Consider the following 24072-nt stretch of genomic DNA (forward strand, 5'->3'; position numbering starts at 1 on the left):
AACGAAACCGCGAGACACTAGCACGCCGATGTATCGCACAGCCTAGATGCTGATATGCATCACTGAGCTTATCGGTGTCCTTTAATGTACGGCACGAGCTGCGTCTGACACGTCTCTTTAACAAAGAAATACACAGGATGGAGAAGCATCTGTCAGTATCTGTGCCATCAAACCGTATCCTCAGGCTTCAACCTGCGGGTTACCCAGGTATCGCCTCTAAACATCACACACACAAATGAAGCCACAATAAAATGGCTACCAGGCAAACAGGGGAAATAACTCTGTGAACTGGCAGGAAATCAGATCTAACATTGATGGGTGTATTTAATGTGTTTTGTTTCGTTCAGTAACGGAACAGCACTAGACACTGGGCCAGTTGCTGGACACGTTTCACAATTTCGACGGAAAGTAGCTGGCGGATAATTATGACCGGGGACAAGAGCCGTGACTCCTGCCTGTTTCAGAGGTCCAGGGGTGGAGCAGAGAGCGGATTTGGAGAACGAGAAGGGCGAAGGGGCCAGGAGGAGCCTGACGAGAAAACGGCATGTTCCCACGCATGGGGACGCCACCAGAACAGAACCCCTTTCAGCGCGGCCTCTGTCTCGCAAGCAGCCTCTCAGAGCCTAACATGCTAGCGCTCACTAACACTGTCTGTCTCTGTTACTTTCTCACGAACACAGTCACTCTGAACCACCTGTCTCTCACAGTCTAACAGTCTTTAAGTCTTTGTGGCAGAGGAGACAATATTTTACATTCTTGTTGTCACTAACACTGTCTCTCTTCATCAGTTTCTCATTTACATAGTAACTGTCAGCCAACTGCCTCTCACTGTCACTCACACACACAGCCTTTCTCAAACACTCTCTCAGTCTAACAGTCCAACGCAATATCTCCACATAAAGTTGCGCAATCAGTCACTTTTCTCTCACAAAAAGTTATATTTTCTCTCGGTTTCTCTCAGATAATGGCTCTCAAAGATGGTTAAGAGTCTCATTTCTTATAGCATGCTAATGCTTTTTCCCATCTCCTCTCTCATTGCACCAATACACTTTTCTCTAACAGGATGTTAACATTGTGGCTAAACAGTCTCAGCTCTGCACAGCCTGCCAAAACAGGTTTCCCTCTGACTGTGTTCCAATACAGTCCCATCACCAGCCTTCTATTCTGACATGCAATGTGTAGCACAGTTTCGTACAGTGTTCTAACACAGCCTCGTCTGTCACAGTATGCTAAGGCAGTTTCCTCCCGCACAGTTAAGTAACACAGCTGGGCTAAGAGTTGGGGTGTGAGGCACGTGTTTGGCTTTACAAGTTTGATCGTGCGCTGGCAGAGGCGGCCCCCCTGTGACTACGTGCGTGCCCCGGCCAGGACAGAGATCTGCACACAAAGGGCCGCACTCCCAGCTGCAGTTCTGCTCGACGGGCTGTAAAGAAATGCGTTTTTTTTCCCTCCGCTGTCCTGGCAGCGCACCCGGCTGTTTGGTCTCCTCGCTGAGCTTCCTTGGGATACTTTTTCTCCCACAAGTAATTCCATTCCTTCTCTTTTGGGGCTTGCTGTAGGAAACTGCTCTGAGGACAAGCTCTCTGACTCAAACTCCCCTCTCACTCTCCCTCTCTCTCCCTCTGTTTCTTTCCCTCTCTCCTTCTGTCTCTCTCTGTCCTTCTCTCCCTTTCTCTCTCACTCTCTCTCTTACTCTGTCAAACTCTCTGACTCTCAAATATGCTAAACTACCTCCCAATGACCCCCTCTCTCTCTGTCTCTCTCTTTCCTTCTGTCTTTCTCTCTCTCTTCTTCCTCCTTTTCTTCCTCTATCTCTCACTCTCTCACTCTCTCAAACACTCTCAACATCTCCCTCCCTCTCACTCTCTTTCTCTCAACCTCTCTGACTCAGTCTTCCCCTTCCCTTTCTCCTTCCCTCTCTCTGACTGCATATGAAATTGACAGGCTCTGCTTCTTTCCAATATAAGGAATAAATCAAAGGCCAACATCAAGGTAGGGCAGTCTAAAGATGACCTCATCCATTGTTCTCTCCCTGACCATAGCATGTAGGATAAAGGTTCCACATTGGTCCCATTCAAAGAGCTGTCATGGTGACCTCCCCACAGTGCCACCCCTAATGGAACCCCCTTTCCCTCTGCAATCCTGAAACCTCCATGGCCTCGCAGACAGCGGAATGCCATAGCTATGCCTCCTGACCTGACTGGCACTTCAATGCTAGGACACGACTCCCTGTACCCTTACATGCAGTGACCTTTTGCTCTGGAAGGTGTGTTGTGGGTGAGGACAATGGAAAAGTGTGACATTTAAATACTGAATGAAAACAAAACGCAAGCTGTACACTGTGGGACAGAAACAAGGTAAAACACGGCTACTGACAGGAACAGCAAAGCTGGCTCCCAATGACCACTTTTTTAATGTTATGAGAGCGAGATGGTGAACATGACAAATTCATGCTGCTCGACAGTTAATCCAGAGGTCTCCTGAAAGTCATTTCACCTTTTTTCAACGGTTCATGTAGAGTGAAGAATTTCCATTTTCAGCACGCCGGTATCTGACACCTGGAGAGTGCGGTGTTTGCTGTCAGAAGCCCTGTGCGGCCAGCTGGCTGTAAGGTTCTGCATCTCTGAGCGACAGGTCTGCAGCAGTCATGTGTGAGGAAGGAGGGGAGGGGGGCGGGCCAAGTCCAGGGAATTCAAACCATCTGGATCAGCCTGGCTCCTCGCCAGCTGTGATAGGGCACTGGCAGCCAAAATCTGTCTCAGTTCTTTGTGTGTGCGTGTGTGTGTTGTTATTTAGTAAAGCAGAGCACGGCGCTGCACGTACTGAAATAGAATGTTGGATTGGGTCACACAGAATAAAAAACAATGCCTCGAACATTTGTATCCCTGGGCCAGAGTGAATGTTAAGAGATGAGCTCTGTGAAACCGAGCGACTAATTAGCCAATGGTCTCAGGGGCATGTTTAGTGTGACTTAGTGTCGCCACCAGGACCACATTAGACTTCACCACAATGCACAACAACCCCCCCACCCCCCACCCCTCGCCACAGTATTTTAGTATAAACACTGAGAGTTGGAGCATGAGTGAGGGGGAGTTGATAATTACAGTAAGTAACTTTTTTTTTATCCATGCCATACATCCTGACTGCTCAAAGCAATGTTGAAATGCACCACTACAAACACTGACATAAACCTCTGAATATAACATTTAGATATTTGCTTATAAAGCACATTTATCCAGATGAATAAGATGCTAAATATCTACTGAATCATTTTTGGGATAAGTACCTTGCCCAAGGGTACTACAGTCAAGCCCAGGCTGAGGATCAAACTGGCAACCTTTTCTTGACTAGCCTTGCTCCTGAAGTACTATGCCATGATGTGGATGCAGAGATATGAGATCTATGTTCTCCTGAGCTCCACTGCCGGTGCTCTCCTGTCCACAGCAGAACAGGCCATCCCATAACCCCCTGCACCCATTAATCTTCCTGTAACTCTTCAGCTGTTAAACGGCAGGAGGCCTCACCTAGCAGGGCACCAAGCCTTGGGCTGCCAAACCTGGGAGGCGAGCCTCTCTGGACAAAATTGATATGGAGGAGCGCCCATGCTTATCCACGAGAGATAGGGCTCACTTGCCCTCTCCACACCCCCCTTCACCACAGTTACCACCTGAGACTGAAGCCCCGCCTTTTCCCACTGCATCTTGGCTCCCCTGCCAAGTCATAACTTTTCCTTATCTTGGACATTGCTGTTGCATCGCTATTCCATTGCTATTCTATTGCTGAAACTTTTCTGAAGTAGAACTCATTTTGCGTACTGAAGTACTGTGTGACAGATCTACATGTTCAGATGCAAATTCATTTTCTGTATGTACCGTACATCATGTAGCTGTACTACTGGTAATGCGCTTTTGTTTTTAAGTCACTCTGGATAGGATTGTCTGCACACATGGCTAAACCTAAAAAAAGGTTTCAACTGTGCTATGGAAGATTTTCCTACCTATACTACTCTTTATTTTGCTCATAAATACTTTATAATCCTGCATCTGAAATCACCAAGCTTGTGCCACCTCTCACCTTTCAGTGTCGCTGGTCCTGTTTTTCCTTGCGCCACTGCCTTCAGCCAAAAATTTGTCTCACACTGTGTCAAATCTGCTCTTGAGTTTCTCATACTGACTGAAGTGTGTATGGTTTCACACACAATGCATGACATACAGATTCGCAGAGGAGGGACAGACCCCTCAGAGTGTATTTTTGTCTGCCTTACTGCATGTGCTGTGTATGTCTGTCTGGATAAGAGTGTCTGCTCAGTAACTGATTTTTAGGTGTGTCATGCTGGACGTGTAAATCTACTTCTTACCTTGCAGCGTCGCAGATCCTGCGTTTCCCTTGTCCTCCGTGGTCCGCGAGTCTCCGACGCGCACATCCAGCACTCTGCCCCTTCCCCTCTCCTCCAGAGAGAGAGCGTCTGGCGTCTGGACGTAGCTGCTCTTGAGAGACGCCCGTGAGGAGCAGTTTAAAACGCACGCACCGTGGCGCTGCTGGCCTGGAGGACACACCCCCCCACACCCCCCGCCTCTCCCCAGCAGTCGGTCCAATGAGAACTGGGGGGGTGGGGGTTGGATTGAGCTCAGGCGGCTCGGCCCGCCGGAGGGACCCCGCCGAGGAGCGTTTTCAACATAAAACCCGCTGAAGTGAAGGAGAGAGGAAGGGAGACTCAGTATAGCCTCCACCTCTTTTCTGTGAGGAGTTTACATGCACAGACCTACCATAATCAGACCTGGAGTCTCAGAGCGGCAGAGTGGTTATATTTGATCAAGTACACTGCATGCACAGAGTCTGTAAAGCCTCAGTAGGTTAAAATATCTCTGACGTGCTTCACATTTGCCCACTCCAATACATCACAGACTGACTGTAACCAGACCTGCAGTCACACAGAGCTGATCTGTGTCTGAGTCTGAAAATCCTCCACAGGTCTGAAGAGTCTGAAAAGCCTCCATAGATGAAAAGATCTCAGGCATGCTTCACGGATCCCCAGTCTAATGCGGTACATACCTCCTGCTCCTGGCTCCTTATTAGAGGGCATACAGTCTGTCTCAAGCACCACTTCTAGTTTCCAGCATCACCTATGAAAAGTAGCCCATACCAATATATGGTAAAAGAGGAAATACTCAGAAACGTGTTAATGTCAAATGGCAAAAAATATTGATTGATTTTAAAATGTATATGTAAGATGCACACTACTTAAAAAAACTCAGCTAACCAAACACCATGAAGGAAACATTGTCTGCACTGTGCTCACGACTTGAACAGCCTGGTTACGCCGAACTGACTCAGGAATGCGGAATCAGATACACAGTGGGGACAGATGCAGCGCACAGCCACTGATCTATCTCCTAGCAGGAGGAGAGGACAACAACACCAGAAAGGCTGGCCCTGATAACATAATGATATCCCATCTGTACAGGAATCCTTACCTCTGTGATTAAGACAGTTTGTGACACAACCGGGCAATGCTAGTCCTGTTGGTTTTAGAGATAACTTGTTAGTTTGCTGGAGGGAATGGAGAAAGCTGAAATATTATTGATTGCAGGTTTATATGTTTATATGTGACAGCGCAGTTCAGGGAAGTCACTGTTTCTAGGTACAATGACCATGCTCTATCTGGGAATCAAGGATACTACATTCTAGTCATCAGATTTGTGGTCATGGGCCACATGGTCAAACCCATACAAAAGTACTGACAGGAATCAGTATCAAAACTTATGGTTGCAGTCAGGCGATTCAAATGAATAATTCACTGGTTACCACATGTAATTTATTCAATACTGATGTGAAAAAGGAATCAATTTGTCTGAGTGGCAGGGTTACGTATCAAAGGCTAGCGTTGGATTCCAATGTTAGCCCTTAAGCACGTAGTGAGAGATCATTCAGTCCTGCTCCATGATCTGTAAGACAGGGCTAAGCGCCCACATCTTTGATTCATTGCCATTGTGTTAAAACCAAGTCGCACTGTTGGAAGTTTTCTCAAGTGTATGTTGAAAGAAAGAGTACTTAACTCACTGCATTATGCCTCCAGGCAACTCTTGACCACAACATTTTAAAGATATTTCATATATGAGGCAGTCCTGTTCAACATGTAAAAGACTGCTCAATTATTGATTTTTTAAATGCATTTTTTCATATTTCCACATTACAGTAGCACCTTTTAATTGGCCTTTGGAAGCCCATCTCAACTAGGAAAAGCATGAAGAAGACAAAACACCAGTGCCAGAAGAACTCATGCATCCCTTAGCCAATATTTCCCTCTAGTGGCCAATGGTATTCATTGCAGGTTGCATTGGTGTAGTAGCTGTATTGCTGTACATGCATTTCAATAATGCTGACTGTGTGAGAATGGCGCTTGTCTTTGGTTTCAGATACAAAGGTCTAAACAAGGTGGCTATGTGGTGCTAGTTGTGGTAGCTAATTGCTGACCCTACAGACCAGCGTTTCTCAAACTTCTCCTGGAGTACCACTTGTCCTGCATGTTTTAGATCTCTCCCTGCTCCAACACAGCTGATTCAAATGATCAGTTTGTTATTAGGCAGCTTCAGGAGTTCATAATGAGTTGATCATTTGAATCAGGTGTGTTGGAGCAGGGAGAGATCTAAAACATGCAGGACAAGTGGTACTCCAGGAGAGGTTTGAGAAACGCTGCTATAGACCAATGCACATTCCTGAAATACCAAAGGAAGGTATTAATGCTGCCAACTGGAGTCCCCAAGGGAACAAACTCATTGAAGTTCTTGAGAGGAAAGGCTTGGGATGGTGCAGAGAATGCACCAGAGGAAGAGCAGAACCTTGTTGAATGAGTGGAACCTGAAAGGTAAAGCTCTTCTGAAAAGTTACTAGAATGTAAAACTGAGTTTTGAAATCATATAAGATACATTTGTTGAAGACACAATCTATGTGAAACAATTTGTCATTGCATACTATCAGTTGTGATGGAATGGTACCTGCACCACCCACTTCCTCCACCTCAGTCTGTGAGAGGAGGGAGAACTCTGAGCCTTTTGTTGGGTTGAATAATACAGGAAACACCTGCTGATGAACCAGTATTAACCACAGCTCTTTTTTAGGTTTATTATTCTCCACTCTTTAAAACAAGGATATGATGCAATATTTTCATCTTAGGAAAACTAAAAAAACAATCAGATCCTTTCATTCTTCGAAAGTCAGTGAAAAAGTAACTACATGCAAAAAAAAAATCTTGAGAAACGTAATATAAGTAAATAGGCAATAGGAGTGTCAGTGTCCTGTGATTGTGAACAAACTGGGCTTGTACATTCAGCCTACTACTAAAAGTCATTGACAACTGTTGACTCAGATGCATAATATTCTGAAATCAATAAAGACAATGAATACAAACATTACATTTGTTCTTTCATCAGAATTGAAAACTCACAAAACTCTGACTGAGGACATAGGACATAGGAAATTGTTTTCTGGGTGAATTTCAATCTTGAAGCAAAGATTAAAACTTTGGTGTGACAGACTAAAAGACTATTTTCTCCACAATCTCAGGTACTGTTCTGTAGTCTTGGGTTTGAAGATGCCACCAAAGAACTTGCGTGGTCTGTATCTTAATATGAGAAAGAGGTACAATACAGTGAAGAACAAGAAGAAGACTGGATCTTTTTAATGTGGATCTCAATTGCCCTCCCCTTGGCTTCAAGGGTAAACTTTACGCCTGATGAAAACAACTGTCATAGTTGCCACTAAGGGTGTAGCTGAGTCATTGCCAATGATACTGGAGCTGCTGGCCAGCTCAAGAACATTGCTGGAGCAGCTTCAGCCCAGCTTCTTGTTGAACCCAGAGAATCACAGTGACACATAGCTGGCCACGCCCCCACACAGTCTGCTTAGTGCACTCCAGGCACCACCTACCCACCGATTACACTGGGGACCAGCCTTTTTGGTTGCTGTCAGCTTCTCCTCAGTGAATGAATGTTCAGTGAATGTATCTTCATGCTGAGCTGTGTGTGTCTGCAGGTAGCTGAATCCCATTCGAGGCATGATGGCCAGTGGGTGCCACAGTGCATTCTGGGACATATGCAAGAGAAAGTCAATGACCCCAAGGCCAATAGTGGAATACCAAAGCCTCTGGAAAGTGATGGAGACACTGAGGAAGCCGTGTGGCAAGAGGACCAGAAGAAGAGGATTGCCACAGTGGGTGACACAATGAAAATGTTGAAACCGCTCATGACAGAGGAGAGAGAAAGCACCGCCCACTCCATAATGAAGCCTTCTGGTGGAAGGAGCACTGAAGGCAATGACATGACTGGGAGGTCAAATCAGGCAGGAAGGGTGACAGAAAATTCAGTCCCCTAAATTCTTATTGTGCCGCATGGAAGTCTGCAGCACTGCACAGCAGCTGCAGATGAGAATTTTTTCTAGGCTAATAACCAGGAATGAATTGCTGTGTGTGTTACCTACACAAATACAAAAGTGAAAGGGATGTATTTCATTCATATTCCAAAAATTAGAATTGGTACATGCAGGTTTTACTGTACTATGGTAGCTGGTAACTGACAGGTGATTTGTGAAGCTGTAGGTAGTACATTCCTTCATAAATCTTGTTAATAATTGAATCATTTGTGTTTTGAAACACTTATTTTATTGGATACACGCATAATAATGAGATAAAGTGGAAATGATTTAGGGTCTGGTTTCATAAAGGCTTGAAAGCATTGTTCTGGTCTGCGTGCTGTCGACCCGGCGCGATCTCACTAACAAACCCGAGTGTTTGTCTGCATGTGCGGCTGCTCTACACCCTCCGGTCACATGTTTACATTGACCTTTTGAACGAACCTCATTTTTCCAGTCCCCGTTGCTTCCCCTGACATCGATAGGTGACGTTGTACAAAGCTGCAGAATGTTCCAAGCCGCTCCTCTGTGGGTCGTTCAGTCCCTTCTGTTTGGTGGAAGGTGTCCGAGCCCCAGAGGAACACCTGCAGGTCAGAGTAGACTCTCATTAGGTCATGCTTTGACCCCGTTACCATTTGTATTATAAACCTATATTTCATTTACCCTTCCTTAGAAGTAGTATTTATTAGATAGGCACACAGTAAGTTGGCCCATTTTTTTCCACGTTTTACTACCTGTAATTGTATTTTTTTTGGGTGGGTTAAACGTTTTCCAGTTTTTGTGATGCTTTTTCCAGTGTCTCCTGAGCTCAGCCTGGAACTGAAGAACTTGAGTTGGGCCAACACCCAGTACAACTCATATGACAGTATTATGTGAGAGGACAAGTACTTGTGTGAGATGTGTCATCACTATATGGAGGCAGAGAGAAGCAACCAGTTCATCACAAAAACCCAAAATTAGCCTGAAATGCTTTGGCACCAGCAAGTCTGGCATTGCCATTTATTTGTCCCAGGAAACTGGATGACTGTTAATGTTGGGGCGGCCTGGTGCCAGGAAAGGTTCACTGCCATAAGTACGTGATGATCTCAGACAATCTTCTTTTTCACTCAGGACAGACTCGTATGGGGAGCACTCCAAGGTGAACACCCCACTGCAGACCCCCTCCAGCTGACCCTAGGGGAGCGATGTGCCAGACCCTCAGTACTGCTGGCCGTTTGCCTTGGTGATGCACAACAGGGCTGCCTTCATCAAGATCACTGGCCCAAAGAAGCTTGCAGAGGATGTGCTAGGCCTGAGTCAGGGTTGAGCATGCAATCCACAGCACGATAAAGTCAGTGAGGCATCTGTCAGGCCTGGGGAGACAGACTACAGCCCTGTCATCAGCACATGTAAGGGTTTCTCTTTATATTTAACAAAACTCACCTGCGGTTGTGATGGACCCGCCACACAGGGTCAGCACTAAGAAGTACCCCATGTTTGCACACCCCCCTACACATTTTAATAAGATTAGATTAATAGAAGAAGAGATTAATATGATGTTCCATGTTTGAGGAATATAGCTAAGGAGATTTCGCAGTAAAGAGAAAAATGTTTACAACGTAACCCTCCATTTCATTTGTTCATCAGTAATTTACTGTATAAAAATCAGGTGTTTATAATGATCAAGCCATCCTTGAGCATATTGTAGGGTTTAAGCTGCTACATGGCAGAGAGAGAGAAAAAACAGGAGAAAAGAGGGTCGTGTTTAAACTGCTCAATGTAAATGATTACACAGTTCGATACAATGAAAGCTCAGGTCAGGATTCACAATTTATGCCCCCAAAACACTAAAGGGTGGTTATATAATGCATTTGACCTCCTTAAGCACAGTTATGCAATCCTATGCAAAGCTTTCACAATCAGAACAGTAATCATCATCATAATTTGACACAAGAAATTATGACTCATTCTAAACATCTGCTCATATAATTGTTTTATACATATATACACAGTATTTTTTAGAGAAAGCAAATATGTATGTGTGTGACATCCTGGTTGTGATCCATTTGGGTGCTGTTCTCTGCACATTGTGACCATAAGGAGCACTCATTATGAAACATTATAAGGTATTAACATTGATGCTGAATTTGACATTTGGCGATTCAGGCAAAAGCTGTGTCCAGTATCACTGGCATCTGAGGACCGCTGTATTATGTAATGGGGAGCTAGCAGAGGTTAGCACTGGACATTTGACAGCCAGTTGACAGCTGTCAGATCTTCTTGGCACAAAGCCCATACGAGGCAAAGGTCATGTGCCCTGACCTTAAGAGCACACACTTCACATACAGCACAGCACAGCAAGCTTCAATACCATGCCTCTCTAGTGTAATTAAGAGGGACCAATCATGGTCAACGTACTGGAATAACAGCCGATCATTGTATATTCTGTCTCTGTGGAGTGTCTGAAGTTCGAGGTAGCACACCACAGGAAATTTAAAATTCAAGGAATCGATTTTAGAGCTGATAATGCCCTATAATGCTGTACATAGGGCTATTAAATAATAATATGGACATTAAGAAAGTCTAATTGATACTAATACTAATACCAATGTGTCCTGGCAATGCCAATAGATTACCTAAGATGGTACCTATATATACATACTTTAAAGCAAGACTAACCCTATGATGAGAACCATTTTGGTCTTTACTACTATTAAAACCAACAAACCAAAATGGCAGCCACAATCATTTTACATTACATTACATTCATTTAATAGACAAAGTCATCTGCAACATAGATGGACCCTGGCTAAGACGGGTGGACTGTCTTTATAGCACTTGACAGTGGCAGCATCATTAATGTTTCAAACGTCCTGTTATCCGAAAGTGCAGGATTAATTCTACCCCATTGAATTATTTAAAGTGTGGGACCAGCACTCCAGTGTATCAGGCACTTTGGAAATTGCTTTTGACATAATTTGAAATGTTTGTCTGTCCCAAGCGCCAACTGGAGAGAGGTGAGAGGGTAGAGCACTGGTGCTGGAGTGGTGGGGTCCCAGTGTTGACCTCAGGAGATGCAGGCTTAGGTCAGGCAGTCTGAGGTACCAGCTCTGGGTGATGTCATTGCAAGCACATGCTTGTGTCTTGCTTGCTCTACTCTTGCATTTTAGAGGGCTGCTGTGTCAGGCACTGAAACAGCTTATCATCATTTTACATTACATTACATTTGTTTCATAAATACATATCTCCAGAGTGACTTACATAGTTTATACTTTTACATTCTATCCATTCATACAGACGGATGTTAACAAGGCAATTCTGTCCTGTTGCTCAGAGGGTGTGTCTCGGAGTGAGAGAGAACCACATAGTCTAAAGAGCAATAAATCTGCGCTCCTTGATACAAAACTGCAAGCCCCCTGTCAGTGGCTGTAAAAATATGGGGTCAGAGGTCAAACATAATGTGGGAGAGAAGACTTCACTGCAGAACCACCGACAGCAACAGGAGAAACTTTAAAAATCAGCTGCAGCTGACTGAGCACAAATCCACAGCATCCATCTCAGTGCCACCCAAAGAGTGTTTGTTGTTTGGCCTGGTAATTAATGTGTTCTTCTGTTTGCTAATTAACTGATTAAATTAGCTGTTTTTCATACCTGTGAATCCATTTATCAGGGCATTTTTATCGGATTGACTTTAGTATCATGAAACTTGCACATCGATAGTAGGGGCTGTTTATCAACAAGTGCTGCCCAGCTGCAGATGTGTTGTGTGTTTATTCATACAAACACGCTTGTCACATGCCACATACAGGCAGGCTGGGGTTATTTCAGGAAGTGGCACATGTGTGAAATTAAATCACAAAGTCAGGCATATGCATTTATGTATGCAAGTTGGGGCAGGATGCTTTTTTTTTTTTTTTGCTTTCACAGCTGAAGTGCGTTCAAGCTGTTAGTGGAAAAAAATGCCAGCTTGCTCTGCATGGGCCAGTTCAGCATTCCATGTCTGAAAACAGCAGGTTTCAGTTTTAGGTCTGCACCTATCATACCTTCCAAAGGTGATCGGGCTTTGCTTTCCAGCTTTGCATTGCAAAACAAATGATGCTAGCTAGCTAGCTCTTGCGTCATTGGCTGTGTATGTAACTAGCTCGGTACATTTTTTTTATTTTTGAATGAACAGGTCCATGGCTGCATATAATGCAAAGTAATGCAGATATTTGGGGGGACCCCCTCATGTACAAAAAATTAATGCAACATAAATTCGTCTTCGCTGCTTTGTTATCTAGTTGCGTCAGCTGCATTAAAGCATGCATATTTGAATAAAGCATCCATGAATGAGTCAACCTCTTGTGGTGCAATTTTTCTGTGGCTGACTGCATCATTAACTCTGTCCTGTATAGACACTGAAACAAACTAATTTAACACTTCATGAAATGCGTCCAGATGTGATTAAAAAACACTGGACTAAGCTGCCGCCTGCTAATCAAGCCTGTGTACTCTTTTATAGCTCTATCCCATTTGCTTATCACTTACTTTCTAAACTGATGGAGTCAACGCTGTACAAATTCAAAGAGAAAGCAACGCTAGATATTGAGATAGTTGTTAACCTGATTAGCCATAGGAGCTGCATGGAAAGACAACTTTGAAATGCATCCAGACTAAGACAGATGCACATGATTTTGTTTGCAAGTGTGAAGGTCACTACTTACAATCTACAAACAAATTTACCCTAATTCACCCTAAACGATCTTTATTGTGTCCTTGTTAAAAGTCAAAAACAAGCGATTACCTATTTTACACCCTACAGATGCATATGATAGAACAGAATAGGTTACAGGTTATCTTAACAGTTACATGTTTTGAATAGAACACATTTAAAATATATTACACATATATACTATCACAGAACTCTATCATTGCTACTGCTATTTCACATACTTACAAATAAATAAATATCTTTTAATTATTGTACAACATATAAATAATAATAAGCAATACATGACTTTGGGGTTGAAATTGTAGTTTTTCCAGGTTATAATACATTCTTTATTGTTTGTCTACCTTTCATATCACAGATGACAAGCAATGTGATTACTGATCGAACAAGAGAGCTGCAGGCATACAGAAAAACAATACATTAACTTGGGGTAAAGCTTGATTTTATGTGCTTTCCAGCAATGGAACAGACTGGTTTTGTCCACAATACCAGTTTCAAACACTGTGGTCAGTGGCCAAGCAGAACTTTTGCACCCTTGGGGTCAATGACACCATGTGCTAATGTTAAGCTGGGATCATATGATGGACTGTCCTGGGAGGGACCGAGTGGATTGCTGGCTACTCTTGTGTCGCTGTCAGCTCGGCCACCCAGTGCAGGAATGAATAACCCACAGAGTGATGCTGTCAATGATACTGTTTGATGCCTGATGCCTGAGTGCCACTGGAAAGCTTAATGAGTTACAGAGAATACTGTACAATAAGCCAAGGACAGTGATGGTGTAATATTGCTTAGAAAGCCTGTAATGCGACCCGCAATCCATTTAGCCAGGCAAAATTTGGCCAGCCTGAGTCAGTAAACATAAAGTTACTAAATCATTTGACAGGCACGGGGGTAAAAAATATCCAGCGAAAGTCATTGTCCACTCCAGACTCCAGACAGTTCAAGGTGAATAGACTAATCTGTTAGCAGGATCACACCGCTCTCATGAGCCCAACATCATGGATGGTGAATGAGTCCATAGAGGCCATAGAGTGTGAAACTGTAGTCTAAAGTTACCTCGTCCTAAGGTTACCTCATCCTTGCAGACAGCAGTGCATACTGCATTAGAGCTGTCAATACAGCTGGTTTTGCCAGGTGTCACCTGTATGAATAGAGTGGCATGTAATGTTCTGAAAAAACACAACGGTCACTCAGAACCATCAGGTTATCTTGTTATTTCATTTGTATGAGTGCCATCTGTGAAATGACCTGAAATGTGAGACTTGAATGCAGAAATGAACACGAACATACCCCTCAAAAATGAACAAGGAATAATCACAAGCATTGCCCCAAACAGTAAAAAGGGCAAATGTTTACCTCTGGTTCAAATTTTCCTCACTTCCCTTTCCCTCAGATTATTGTCTGTGTGTTTTTGCCTGTAGGTGTAGGGTCCATCAATCAATCATTCAATCAAATTTTATTTGTTATTCCATGGCTATACTGTAACCAATAGTGTATGATTCACAGAAATAAAATATGTTGAAATGGATATGGAAGGGCAAGGTTCAAATATTTAGTAATGAAGCAGGTATCATAATATGATACAAAATCAAGTTACTGTGATATAACGTTGTGCGTGTGTGTGTGTGTGTGTGTGTGTGCGTGTGTGCGTTTGTGTGTGTTTGTGTGTGTTTGTGTGTAAGTATATGTGACTGTGCGTGTGTACGTGCATAGACTTGTGCTTGTGCTCATTTGGTGCCAGGCTTTGCTGGCAGACTCTCCGCTCATAGACTCCACTCTCACTGTGACACTGAGGGCAGGACCCTGTGCATTGGCAAAACTCCGGCTTCCTGGATTGGCATATTGTAGGTTCATGCAAAGGTAACAAGAAACAGTCATCAGAGGTTTTTAGCAGAACAATATGAAGAGAATCTTGCCAAAAAGAGCAACAATAATCTTAAATGCAAGTGCGTCTATCAGTATTAGTGCCAGAGAATATTTATGAGAGTTCTCATGACAAGAAATAATAAACTTTAGTTTTTATCAAATGTTGACAAAATAATGTATGCCTCTTTTTGTATTTCTTTTTAATGCTTTTCATGCTGTATTCAGCCCTTATTGGAATCAGCACCTGTACATGACCCTCATCTCACCCTCTGCAGTTGTACAGGAGCGCTGAAGTGAGACAAATGCAACCCTCCGTTACACTTACAAGCAGTCAATGCCTCTCTGTAGGATAGGAGCTTCCCCAGGGATGTTATCTGAGCAATGCGCAAGTGCCTGAGAGTTGTGAGACAAGGCAATCCTAGCCAACCTACCTACCCCTATCCCCAGCAGAATGAAGCCGATTTGTTCCACCGCTATGGGCTTCTTGTCATTTTTGACAAATGACACGACCTCTGGGGCTCACCCTGCACTCAAGATGGACACCTTGCCGGTGGGAGCCCCGTATTTCTTTTAGTCCAATCTCTTTTTGTTCAGTGTGTTAGCGTGCCAATTACTTGCCAGATTTTAGTACCACGCTATTCTACAGACATCTACTTGGTCACCCATGAAGGAGAAACATTTTACAAATATTAACCTCAGCCGCCCATGAAGGGGAATCATTTTCCTGGTTTCACCTTTGCTATGCCCTGTAAGCATGCAGGAGAGAGCACTCCATGTTGAATCATGCAGTTAAGCTATCTGATATGAACAAAATCGAGCCCTATTATTTAACCGCTTAGCAGACTATTTTACAGATATTTAACTGAAATATATTAAGTTAGTTACTGGGCTACACCTAACTTGCACATGGGATTCCCATCAAAGACTGTGCCGGCATTCCTAAAGAAGCAAGCCCCAGTCCTTCCATAACCCTTTCTGCAGTCGCATCTGCACTCTGATTGGTCGATTACCATCAGGCCCCCCTGTGCCTGCCTTATTTGACACAGCTGTATTAGTTAATGAATACTCAGAGGATATAGGGCACCGAGGATGCCTTTGAATAAACAGAGGGTGAGGGCAACTGTTTGCTGGGTCCACAGACTGAGTCTGAGGCAAACCCATTGAGTCGATTAGCTGATTAACGTGTGACAGGAGGAGCTCGTCGGGAGGTGATCACGCTGGGCAGGCATGGCACGCCATGATGGGCTTTCCCTGCTGGACATCAGATAAAAGTGACTGAGCTCATTAATTACTGTATGGAAATAAAGGGCACCTGAGAGACTATCAGCAGTTTACCTGATTCATTTAACATACATCAGGTCCAGCATACTGAATGTACATTGAGCTTGAGGTTGACCTTAAGTTACCTAAAAGAGTCAGTACCTGAAAAAAAAGAAAAGAAAACCATGGAAGTGCTTTGTTGGACATTGCGAATGGAAGCAAATGGCCTTTAGTGAGCCCGATTCATTCTGTGATCACTCAGTGTCCAAGCAAACACTTTTGCTGGGTTTTATTTTTGTCTAGAACAGAGCTCAGTTTATATCACACCTACCTTCCTGGTAATAAACACACATCAAGAGGAAGAGATAGGGGGCAGGTTGCAGTGACCATGGTGCCCCGGGACCAGGGTGTCCTACCCTTCCTTCAAAAGACAAGCCGCCAAATACACATAAACACAGGGGCGACGGGGAGGGCTGTTTTGATTGTGTACTATTTTACAGAATGATAAGATTGGTAGGTAACATGCAGCATCTGCTCTCAGTCACCGTCAAACACCACTTTAAAAAAACAAAAAAGAAAACAAAATGGCTCACGGCATGAAAAAAAGCTAATAATAATCCTGAAATCAGTGCAGTGGCTTATATGCCTGGCAGGACAATTTTGTCAAGGGCCACTTAGCGATTTTCTATTTTTCGCATTCTATTGCCAGGTTTTAGTGGAGCAGTGCAGTAGCAAGAGCACAGACAGGGGCTTCCTTCTGAGGACCGACCCACAGTCATTTACCTTAGAGCTTCATCACTTCAACCCAGCCTTAGGAAAATGTCTTGGTCTGCCAAACTCCCATACGTTAAAGCACCATATATGTTTTGCCTGTTATCCCAGTAACCCGCCATGTAAATGATGCATACTTACTGGTACAGAAGACTGAGAAATGATGCTCTGTTGGCTTAGTTGCCTCCTTTAATAGTCACAGCCTCTCTCGCTCATAAATAATTTGATCTTAGTGTCCTTCCTGTGCCTGCTGATTGGTGCTGTTGTGTTGTCATTCAACCCCAGTGCATGCAGGGTACATAGTCTGGCTGAATAACAAGGACTGAGACAGGAACTTTCAAGGGAAATCAACCTTATGTGTGCACCACCCTCAGATATTTTCTCGACCGCAATGACAGTGTTCTGTTTTGGAGCAATGGCCTTTGATTTAAACCCTAAAAACATCATAAATAAGTTGGGAGATGTGAGTAAATTCTTATTTATTATCTGTGGCTCATCTCTTCAGACTTTCAATCTAAGCATAACACACACAACCTTGGCCATCAAACTTTGCTGGATGAGCCTAAAAAGATGTAATAAGCTTCCGCCAATAGGCTTCCATTTTAGCTCAATGTAGTCTGATAAAAGCACAAAGCAATACCAATTGCAAAAGGTTTGTGATAAGTTACTTGCAGCACAAACTGATCAGATATGAATATACTGAACAGACTGAACAAAGATAGTATCTACTTTGCACAGTAAAACATTCTTTTGCAAGCTAAAAAATTCCTGTTCTCCTTTTGCAGAGCACATAAAATCCTGCCCTGTGGAACAAGAGTAACCCAAGCCTGATGCGGTTAGATATTAATCAAACTCAGACACCTAAATTGCATGCTTTATTATTCATCACCGTGAACATTCCCAAACAGGGCGGTAGGGTGGGGGTTGAGCTCACTCACACATAAATGCTTCATCGACATTATAAAGCATTATTTCTCTTCTCCAGCTGTCGGAGAGTGGTGGAGAGGCAGAGGGGAGTCATTCCTGTGCACTTCTGTGATTTGTTTGCCCCGCCGGAGACTCCCGGGGGATATCAGGAGGTACGTTAGACCAAGCTGAGCTGGCTTAATGATCAACCCTGGGGGCGGTATATATAGGAGGCTCTCCAGCTGCTTGGCCGTCCTTTCCACAGAAACGAGCAAAGGATCCAGCCGGTAGTTCACGTCAGAGAGACAGTCATCCCAAACATGAAGCTCGCTTATCTGTTCATCGTCCTTGTCGCCCTGCCTTCCGTGTTCCCCAGCGCGGAGGACAAGGGTAAGGTGGAGGATGGGTTTGAGGTGGAGGACTCGGTTATCCCAGAGGTCCCTACAGAGAGCCGGTCTCGCTTCGCCATGCTGGACGACGTGCGGCTGCTGGCCAACGGGCTCCTTCAGCTGGGCCACAGCCTCCGGGAGTTTGTGCACAAGACCAAGGGCCAGATCAACGACATCTTCCAGAAGCTCAGCATCTTCGACAGGTCCTTCAGCCAGCTGTCGGAGGTCACCACCGAGATCAAGGAGAAGGAGGAGGAGCTGAAGAAGACCACCACCTTCCTCAAGGCCAACAACGAGGAGATCAAGAGCCTGTCGCTGGAGATGAGCTCCAAGATGAACAGCATCATGCAGGAGCGGAGCCAGCTGCAGAACAAGGTGGGCGGCCTGGAGGAGAAGCTGAGTGGCCTGTCCCAGAGCCTGCCCCCTGTGGAGCAGCTGAACGAGATCTCCGCACTCAGGGTGAGGCTCCAGGCACAGCTGCAGCACAGCTACAAAACAGCTACACAACACCTGCAAAACATGTGCAACACACCTACACCACAACTGCAAACACATCTACAACATAGATATATGACACCTAAAACATTCTTCAATGGATACACTTATGTTCTATTCTGCTGAAGTTACTCTGGATAAGAGCATCTGCTAAATGCATGTAATGTAACACTCTAACACCACCTTACTTTATCTCCATCAAAAATGTAAAAAGAATAAGGGGTTTCATTCTCTTCAGAGGCATTTACATTACTGGCTTGAAACATCAAAGAGGCTACACCAAAAAATAAATGATTTATGTTAAATTGACCTAAATGCATAAAGTCTGGAGTGAAAATTAAATGACAATCAGATCACATCATTATATTATCCTCAAAAGACTTGATTGCCACAATGCAAGTTGTTATTTAATTTTTATAATGTGAAAAAATTAGGAAAAAAAAGTTTTTCCACAGTTAAATAAATTCCTGTTCACATGACAAGACACAGATGTCTGTTCTGAGTTCAGAGACCCCCCACTGCATAATGCGAAATTGTTTTGCAGGAAGTGATTGATGCCCAGGACAAGAGTATCACAGACCTGCTGAGGGCAGTGAGGGAGCAGAATGATCAGCTGAACTACCAGAAGAACAAGATCAAATCCCTGGAGGAGCGGGTACTGCTGCAGTCTTGATATTTGCTACAGGCTGTGGGAGGGGGATATGACCCCTTTAGAGCTGCAGTTTGCTGTCTTCTACTGTCTGTGGGAGGGGGATATGACCTCTTTAGAGCTGCGGTCTGATATCTGCTGCAGACTGTGGGAGGGGGATATGACCTCTTTAGAGCTGCAGTTTGCTGTCTTCTACTGTCTGTGGGAGGGGGATATGACCTCTTTAGAGCTGCAGTCTGATATCTGCTACAGTCTGTGGGAGGGGGATATGACGTCTTTAGAGCTGCAGTCTGATATCTGCTACAGTCTGTGGGAGGGGGATATGACCTCTTTAGAGCTGCAGTCTATTGTCTTCTACTGTCTGTGGGGGAGGGTATGGAATAACAGCATGACACTGCTCATTCCATTTTCAGCTCAACTACGACTCTTTCCAAGAAACTGCTGATAAAACATCCGACTCTCACCCTGAGACGCCCATTCTTCAATATCTGTCCAGTAACTCCACCAACAGCAGCTTTGACATTGACGGTGAGCATATGAAAGTCATGGCCTCCTGATGTTTGAGTCTGACCTCTGTATTATAGGCGTTTGATGTACTGACCAGATAGTCATCTAGGTGCACTTTGTGTTAAAACTGCCTCTGCTATTGTCAAATCTGAAAGTATTCTTCAGCTCCTGAAGGTGATTTGTTGGCTCATTAGGAATATTCTTGCAGGGGCGTGGTGTAAGAAAAGAAAACCCATAGTCAGCACAGGAATGCAGACAGCACTGGAATCACTTGTTACTGACCAAACCCTTCTAGACAGAAGGAACGCAGGAGCTGGAGCATCTGTAGCTAGCTATAGCAGTTCATCACAGATCACTGACATCTTTATGATTGTGTTGCAGACCTTCCTGCAGACTGCAGTGAGATTTTCAAAAGAGGAGAGAGAAGCAGTGGCATGTACCCCATCAAGCCAAATCAATCTGAGCCATTTTATGTGTACTGCGAAATGACTGCAGGTGAGGAAAAAAAACCCCACCTCATCTGTTCTTCATGCTACATGGGTACAAAGTGTTTTAGAGAGCAAGAGAGCTTGAAATGTAAAACATCTGTGTTCATCTCAGCCCATACTCAGAAAATGCACATGAATTGCTCCCTCAGAGTTAGGGTGGGTGGTGGAGATTTCTTGGAACAATCTTATCTGGTTTGTGTACAAGGAGAGGATCGCAGCAAGGTAAACAGTGTCAGACCCAGGAGCAGCTCAGGTCTTCTGCATTAGCACCCTGAGGGGCTTGCAGCCTTCTGTGGAGTTTGATATGCCTTCCTGACAGATACCTTCCCTTTTGCTGAATCCCCTCCGCTGTAGATGGAGGCTCCACTGTCATCCAGACACGCCGGGACGGGTCTGTGGATTTCGACCAGACATGGGAGAAGTACGAAAATGGATTCGGGGACCTTGAGAGTAAGTTTCAAAGCAGCAGTTAGAGATGTTTAAAGTTGCGGTTGATCACAGGTCTTCAACCTTAAAGATGCATAAATGTCGGTGCACCAGATTAGTAGATACCCCTTGGAGATGGTAACAATAATGAGGATGCTAAAAAGTGCGCACGCCTTTCGTAAATCGGCACGATGCTGTTTGAAGTGCAATTCTCTTCATTACCATTCTGTGATTATTGAAAACACTGAACACAAAGCTAAAATATTCATTTCTGTAAGAGTAGCACAGTATGGAAACACAATGTGTACACTATGTAACGTTTTAATTCACTCTGCGTGTGAATAAACAATACTGTTTGCTCATCACACTGCTCTCGGCTCCCTGCACTCTGTGTGCTGCAGGGGAGTTCTGGCTGGGTCTGAGGAAGATTCACGCCATCTCCAGCCAGGGAGGCGACTCCATCCTGCGCATTGAGCTGGAGGACTGGAAGCAGGGCAGACGCTCCGTAGAGTACCGCTTCACCCTGGAGGGCCCCGCCTCCCAGTACGCTCTCCAGCTGACGCACCTGTCTGGAGATCTGCCCGACGCCATGAGCAACCACACCGGCACGAGGTTCTCCACGAAGGACCGCGACAACGACAACAAGGAGGACTCAAACTGCGCCCAAGATTACACAGGTAAACCCGAGGGACCACCATATTTTAATTGTTTACCTGAGAAGTCAGTTATTAGCACCTTAAAGATATTTATTCTGAAATCTGCTGAGCTACAGACCCCCAAAGCAGTTCAGAGTTACTAAATAGTTATTGTTAACAGGGCCCAGGCAGAAAGTCTTTACATATAAATCAGATAGTCAGCTCACAGGACAGAGGGGAAGCAGGAACTGAATATGTGGATGTGTCAGAACGTCTGTGGTCCAGGCCAAAAGCACAACTAAAACGCAGCAGTTCCCCGTTCCTGTTTAACATTTCCCACGATCCCCTGCAGGTGGCTGGTGGTTCAATGCCTGCGGCGATGCCAATCTAAACGGAAAATACATCCACATCAGACCGAAGGGACGCACGGAACGGAGGAGGGGACTTTACTGGAAGCCCGGTCGAGGGAACTCCTACTCTGTCAGGGCAACCAAGATGTCAGTTCGTCCCTTGCCCATTGACAGCAGCTCCCGCTAAACACGTCACACGGACGGTCACCTGGAAGAATGCCAAACGCAGTAATCCGCAGACAAAGGAAAATGTGTAAAAACAAAAATCCTCTACTGGTATCAGGTTATTGACCCAGACCTGCTGACATGACACCAACAGCTGTTCCAGGCAGTCAGCTGCTCGTATCGTTGAACTCTGAGTCTTCTGTCAGGCTGATATAGAGATGCGCATTTCAGTAACATTCAGTTCTGTAGGGGGTTAAAGCACTGTAAAAATACGGCATTCTGACATTGAAATACATATACACCCCAGTTTCAGGCTTTTTTCTTCGCTCTTTCAAAGTTAAGAGCTAAGGGACACACACCTACAACTGAAATGTTCGTGTTTAACTGTATACGTTGACCTACATGGCTATGCTGCATGCTGGTTTGTATTGTGCTTTCACACTGATGTGCTTTTGATAATGATAATATTACAATATTCTGCGCTTTCCAAGTCGTAACGTTTGTTCTCTGCTGTATTTTTACCTAATACCGTATTTAAATGTTTTTCATGTATTAAGATATGTAAAAGACAATGGAGACACGCAAAACATTGTTTAAGTTCTCAGTATGATCATTTACATATATCTGTGCATTAATGAGTCACATTGACTCACACCAACATGGTCTGCTTGCATATTTGTACTGTACATATTTTGTAACAAAAATTTTGCATGTTTACAGATCTCAAGAATAAATCATATTTATGAAACTCAAACACCTGTCTGTGACACATCTTCATTCCCTTACCAATTAGACCGCACGATTTAAAATTATAAAGCAACAAAAAAAGTAAAAAATTACAGTGGAAATGATTTCATTAACTCTATTGATGAAAAATCAATCAAAAAAGAGGTGATACTGTATATTCACCTTTTCATTCACCTCTGACTCTTTACCTCCACAAGAGCCTGACACTTTTAAAACTACTCAATATCTTGAGTCTTTTTGCACTATTGATCAAAATGAACTTGAGAGACTAATTATGTCATCTACACAATCAACCTGTTCTCTCAATCCAATTCCAAACAAACTTAGAAAGTTTAACTTATAAAAGATCTCTTCCCTGCGCTTGGCCACCAAAGAATCTCCTTTAAATCCTGGAGACAGCTATAACTGAAGTGCTTGTAGTCTCCCTAAACTCTATAACATCATGGAGGCAGGTTTCAGTCAGGCTTTAGACCCAGTCATATTGCTGAGACAGCATTCACGTTGTCAGTGATATACTCCTCCCTTCTGACTGTAATTGTCTCTGTGCAGCTGTTACTCAGTATAAATTCTACCTTTGACACAATAGATCACCAGATCCTGTTGAATGGACCATAAGGTTCAGTCCTAGGGCCTTTGCCCTTTTCACTTTATATGCTACCAAAATGGAAATGTCATCCATGTTACTGTAGTTCTTTGCAGTAATTACCATAAAGATGAGAGTCTACCCCCTCACCAAAGCTGGGTTTCATCCAACAGAGCCGGCCTCTAGATAAATAGATTATATCAGGACCGTGCCATTAAAGGGAACAAGAGAGCTTTCCTAATGTCAACAGGCAAACATGGCCTCAGAGTGAGGGGTTATGTCAACATATCTGGCAGCATATCAGCCCCTCTGTCCTCTCCTATGTTGCGGCTGTTCAACCTTGACTAAAAAAAAAAAAAAAATTTCAGCACAAATGGGCAGGTCAAAGCACCGCAGGACTGCTAAAGCAAGAGGTGGCGTTACCTGCCATGCTGTGGCTAACCTATGATTCCAGGAGTTCCAGGAATGTACCATACATATAATCATAAAGACAGATCCATTATTATGCACAACACACTTTTCTCATACCAAGTAGGAGCACAGCACCATTGCAGCACTTTTGGGGGTGAATATAAGGGAACATGAGGAAAAACATTAGGAAATGGACCTTCCGAGCATTAGTGATATATTCCATAAGTGGGAAATTTTGACATCACAAGAAACATAAAATCTCAAGAAATATAAAACCACAAACACTGAAGTCAGTGCTTCCTCTGTTATAATACAATCACCAAAGTTG

At 44.0% G+C, this 24072-nt stretch overlaps 2 protein-coding genes across 2 annotated transcripts in view; one reads left to right on the forward strand and one right to left on the reverse strand.

Moving 5' to 3' along the window:
• Nucleotides 1-4509, reverse strand: part of LOC118795864 (KN motif and ankyrin repeat domain-containing protein 4-like) — a 32781-nt gene extending 28272 nt beyond the window's left edge. Inside the window, exon 1 of the mRNA XM_036554618.1 lies at nucleotides 4358-4509. The gene's annotated coding sequence lies outside the window, so the exon portion shown is untranslated. The remainder of the gene's footprint in view (nucleotides 1-4357) is intronic.
• Nucleotides 4510-18219: 13710 nt separating this feature from the next.
• Nucleotides 18220-22025, forward strand: LOC118796068 (angiopoietin-related protein 3-like). Its single transcript, XM_036554898.1, has 7 exons — nucleotides 18220-18747; nucleotides 19328-19438; nucleotides 19846-19960; nucleotides 20321-20434; nucleotides 20782-20877; nucleotides 21255-21530; nucleotides 21841-22025. Exons 1-7 carry the CDS (start codon nucleotides 18220-18222, stop codon nucleotides 22023-22025), a joined length of 1425 nt encoding a protein of 474 aa, XP_036410791.1.
• Nucleotides 22026-24072: the final 2047 nt, after the last annotated feature.

Source organism: Megalops cyprinoides, chromosome 20, assembly GCF_013368585.1.
Source record: "Megalops cyprinoides isolate fMegCyp1 chromosome 20, fMegCyp1.pri, whole genome shotgun sequence".
Taxonomy (NCBI): domain Eukaryota; kingdom Metazoa; phylum Chordata; class Actinopteri; order Elopiformes; family Megalopidae; genus Megalops; species Megalops cyprinoides.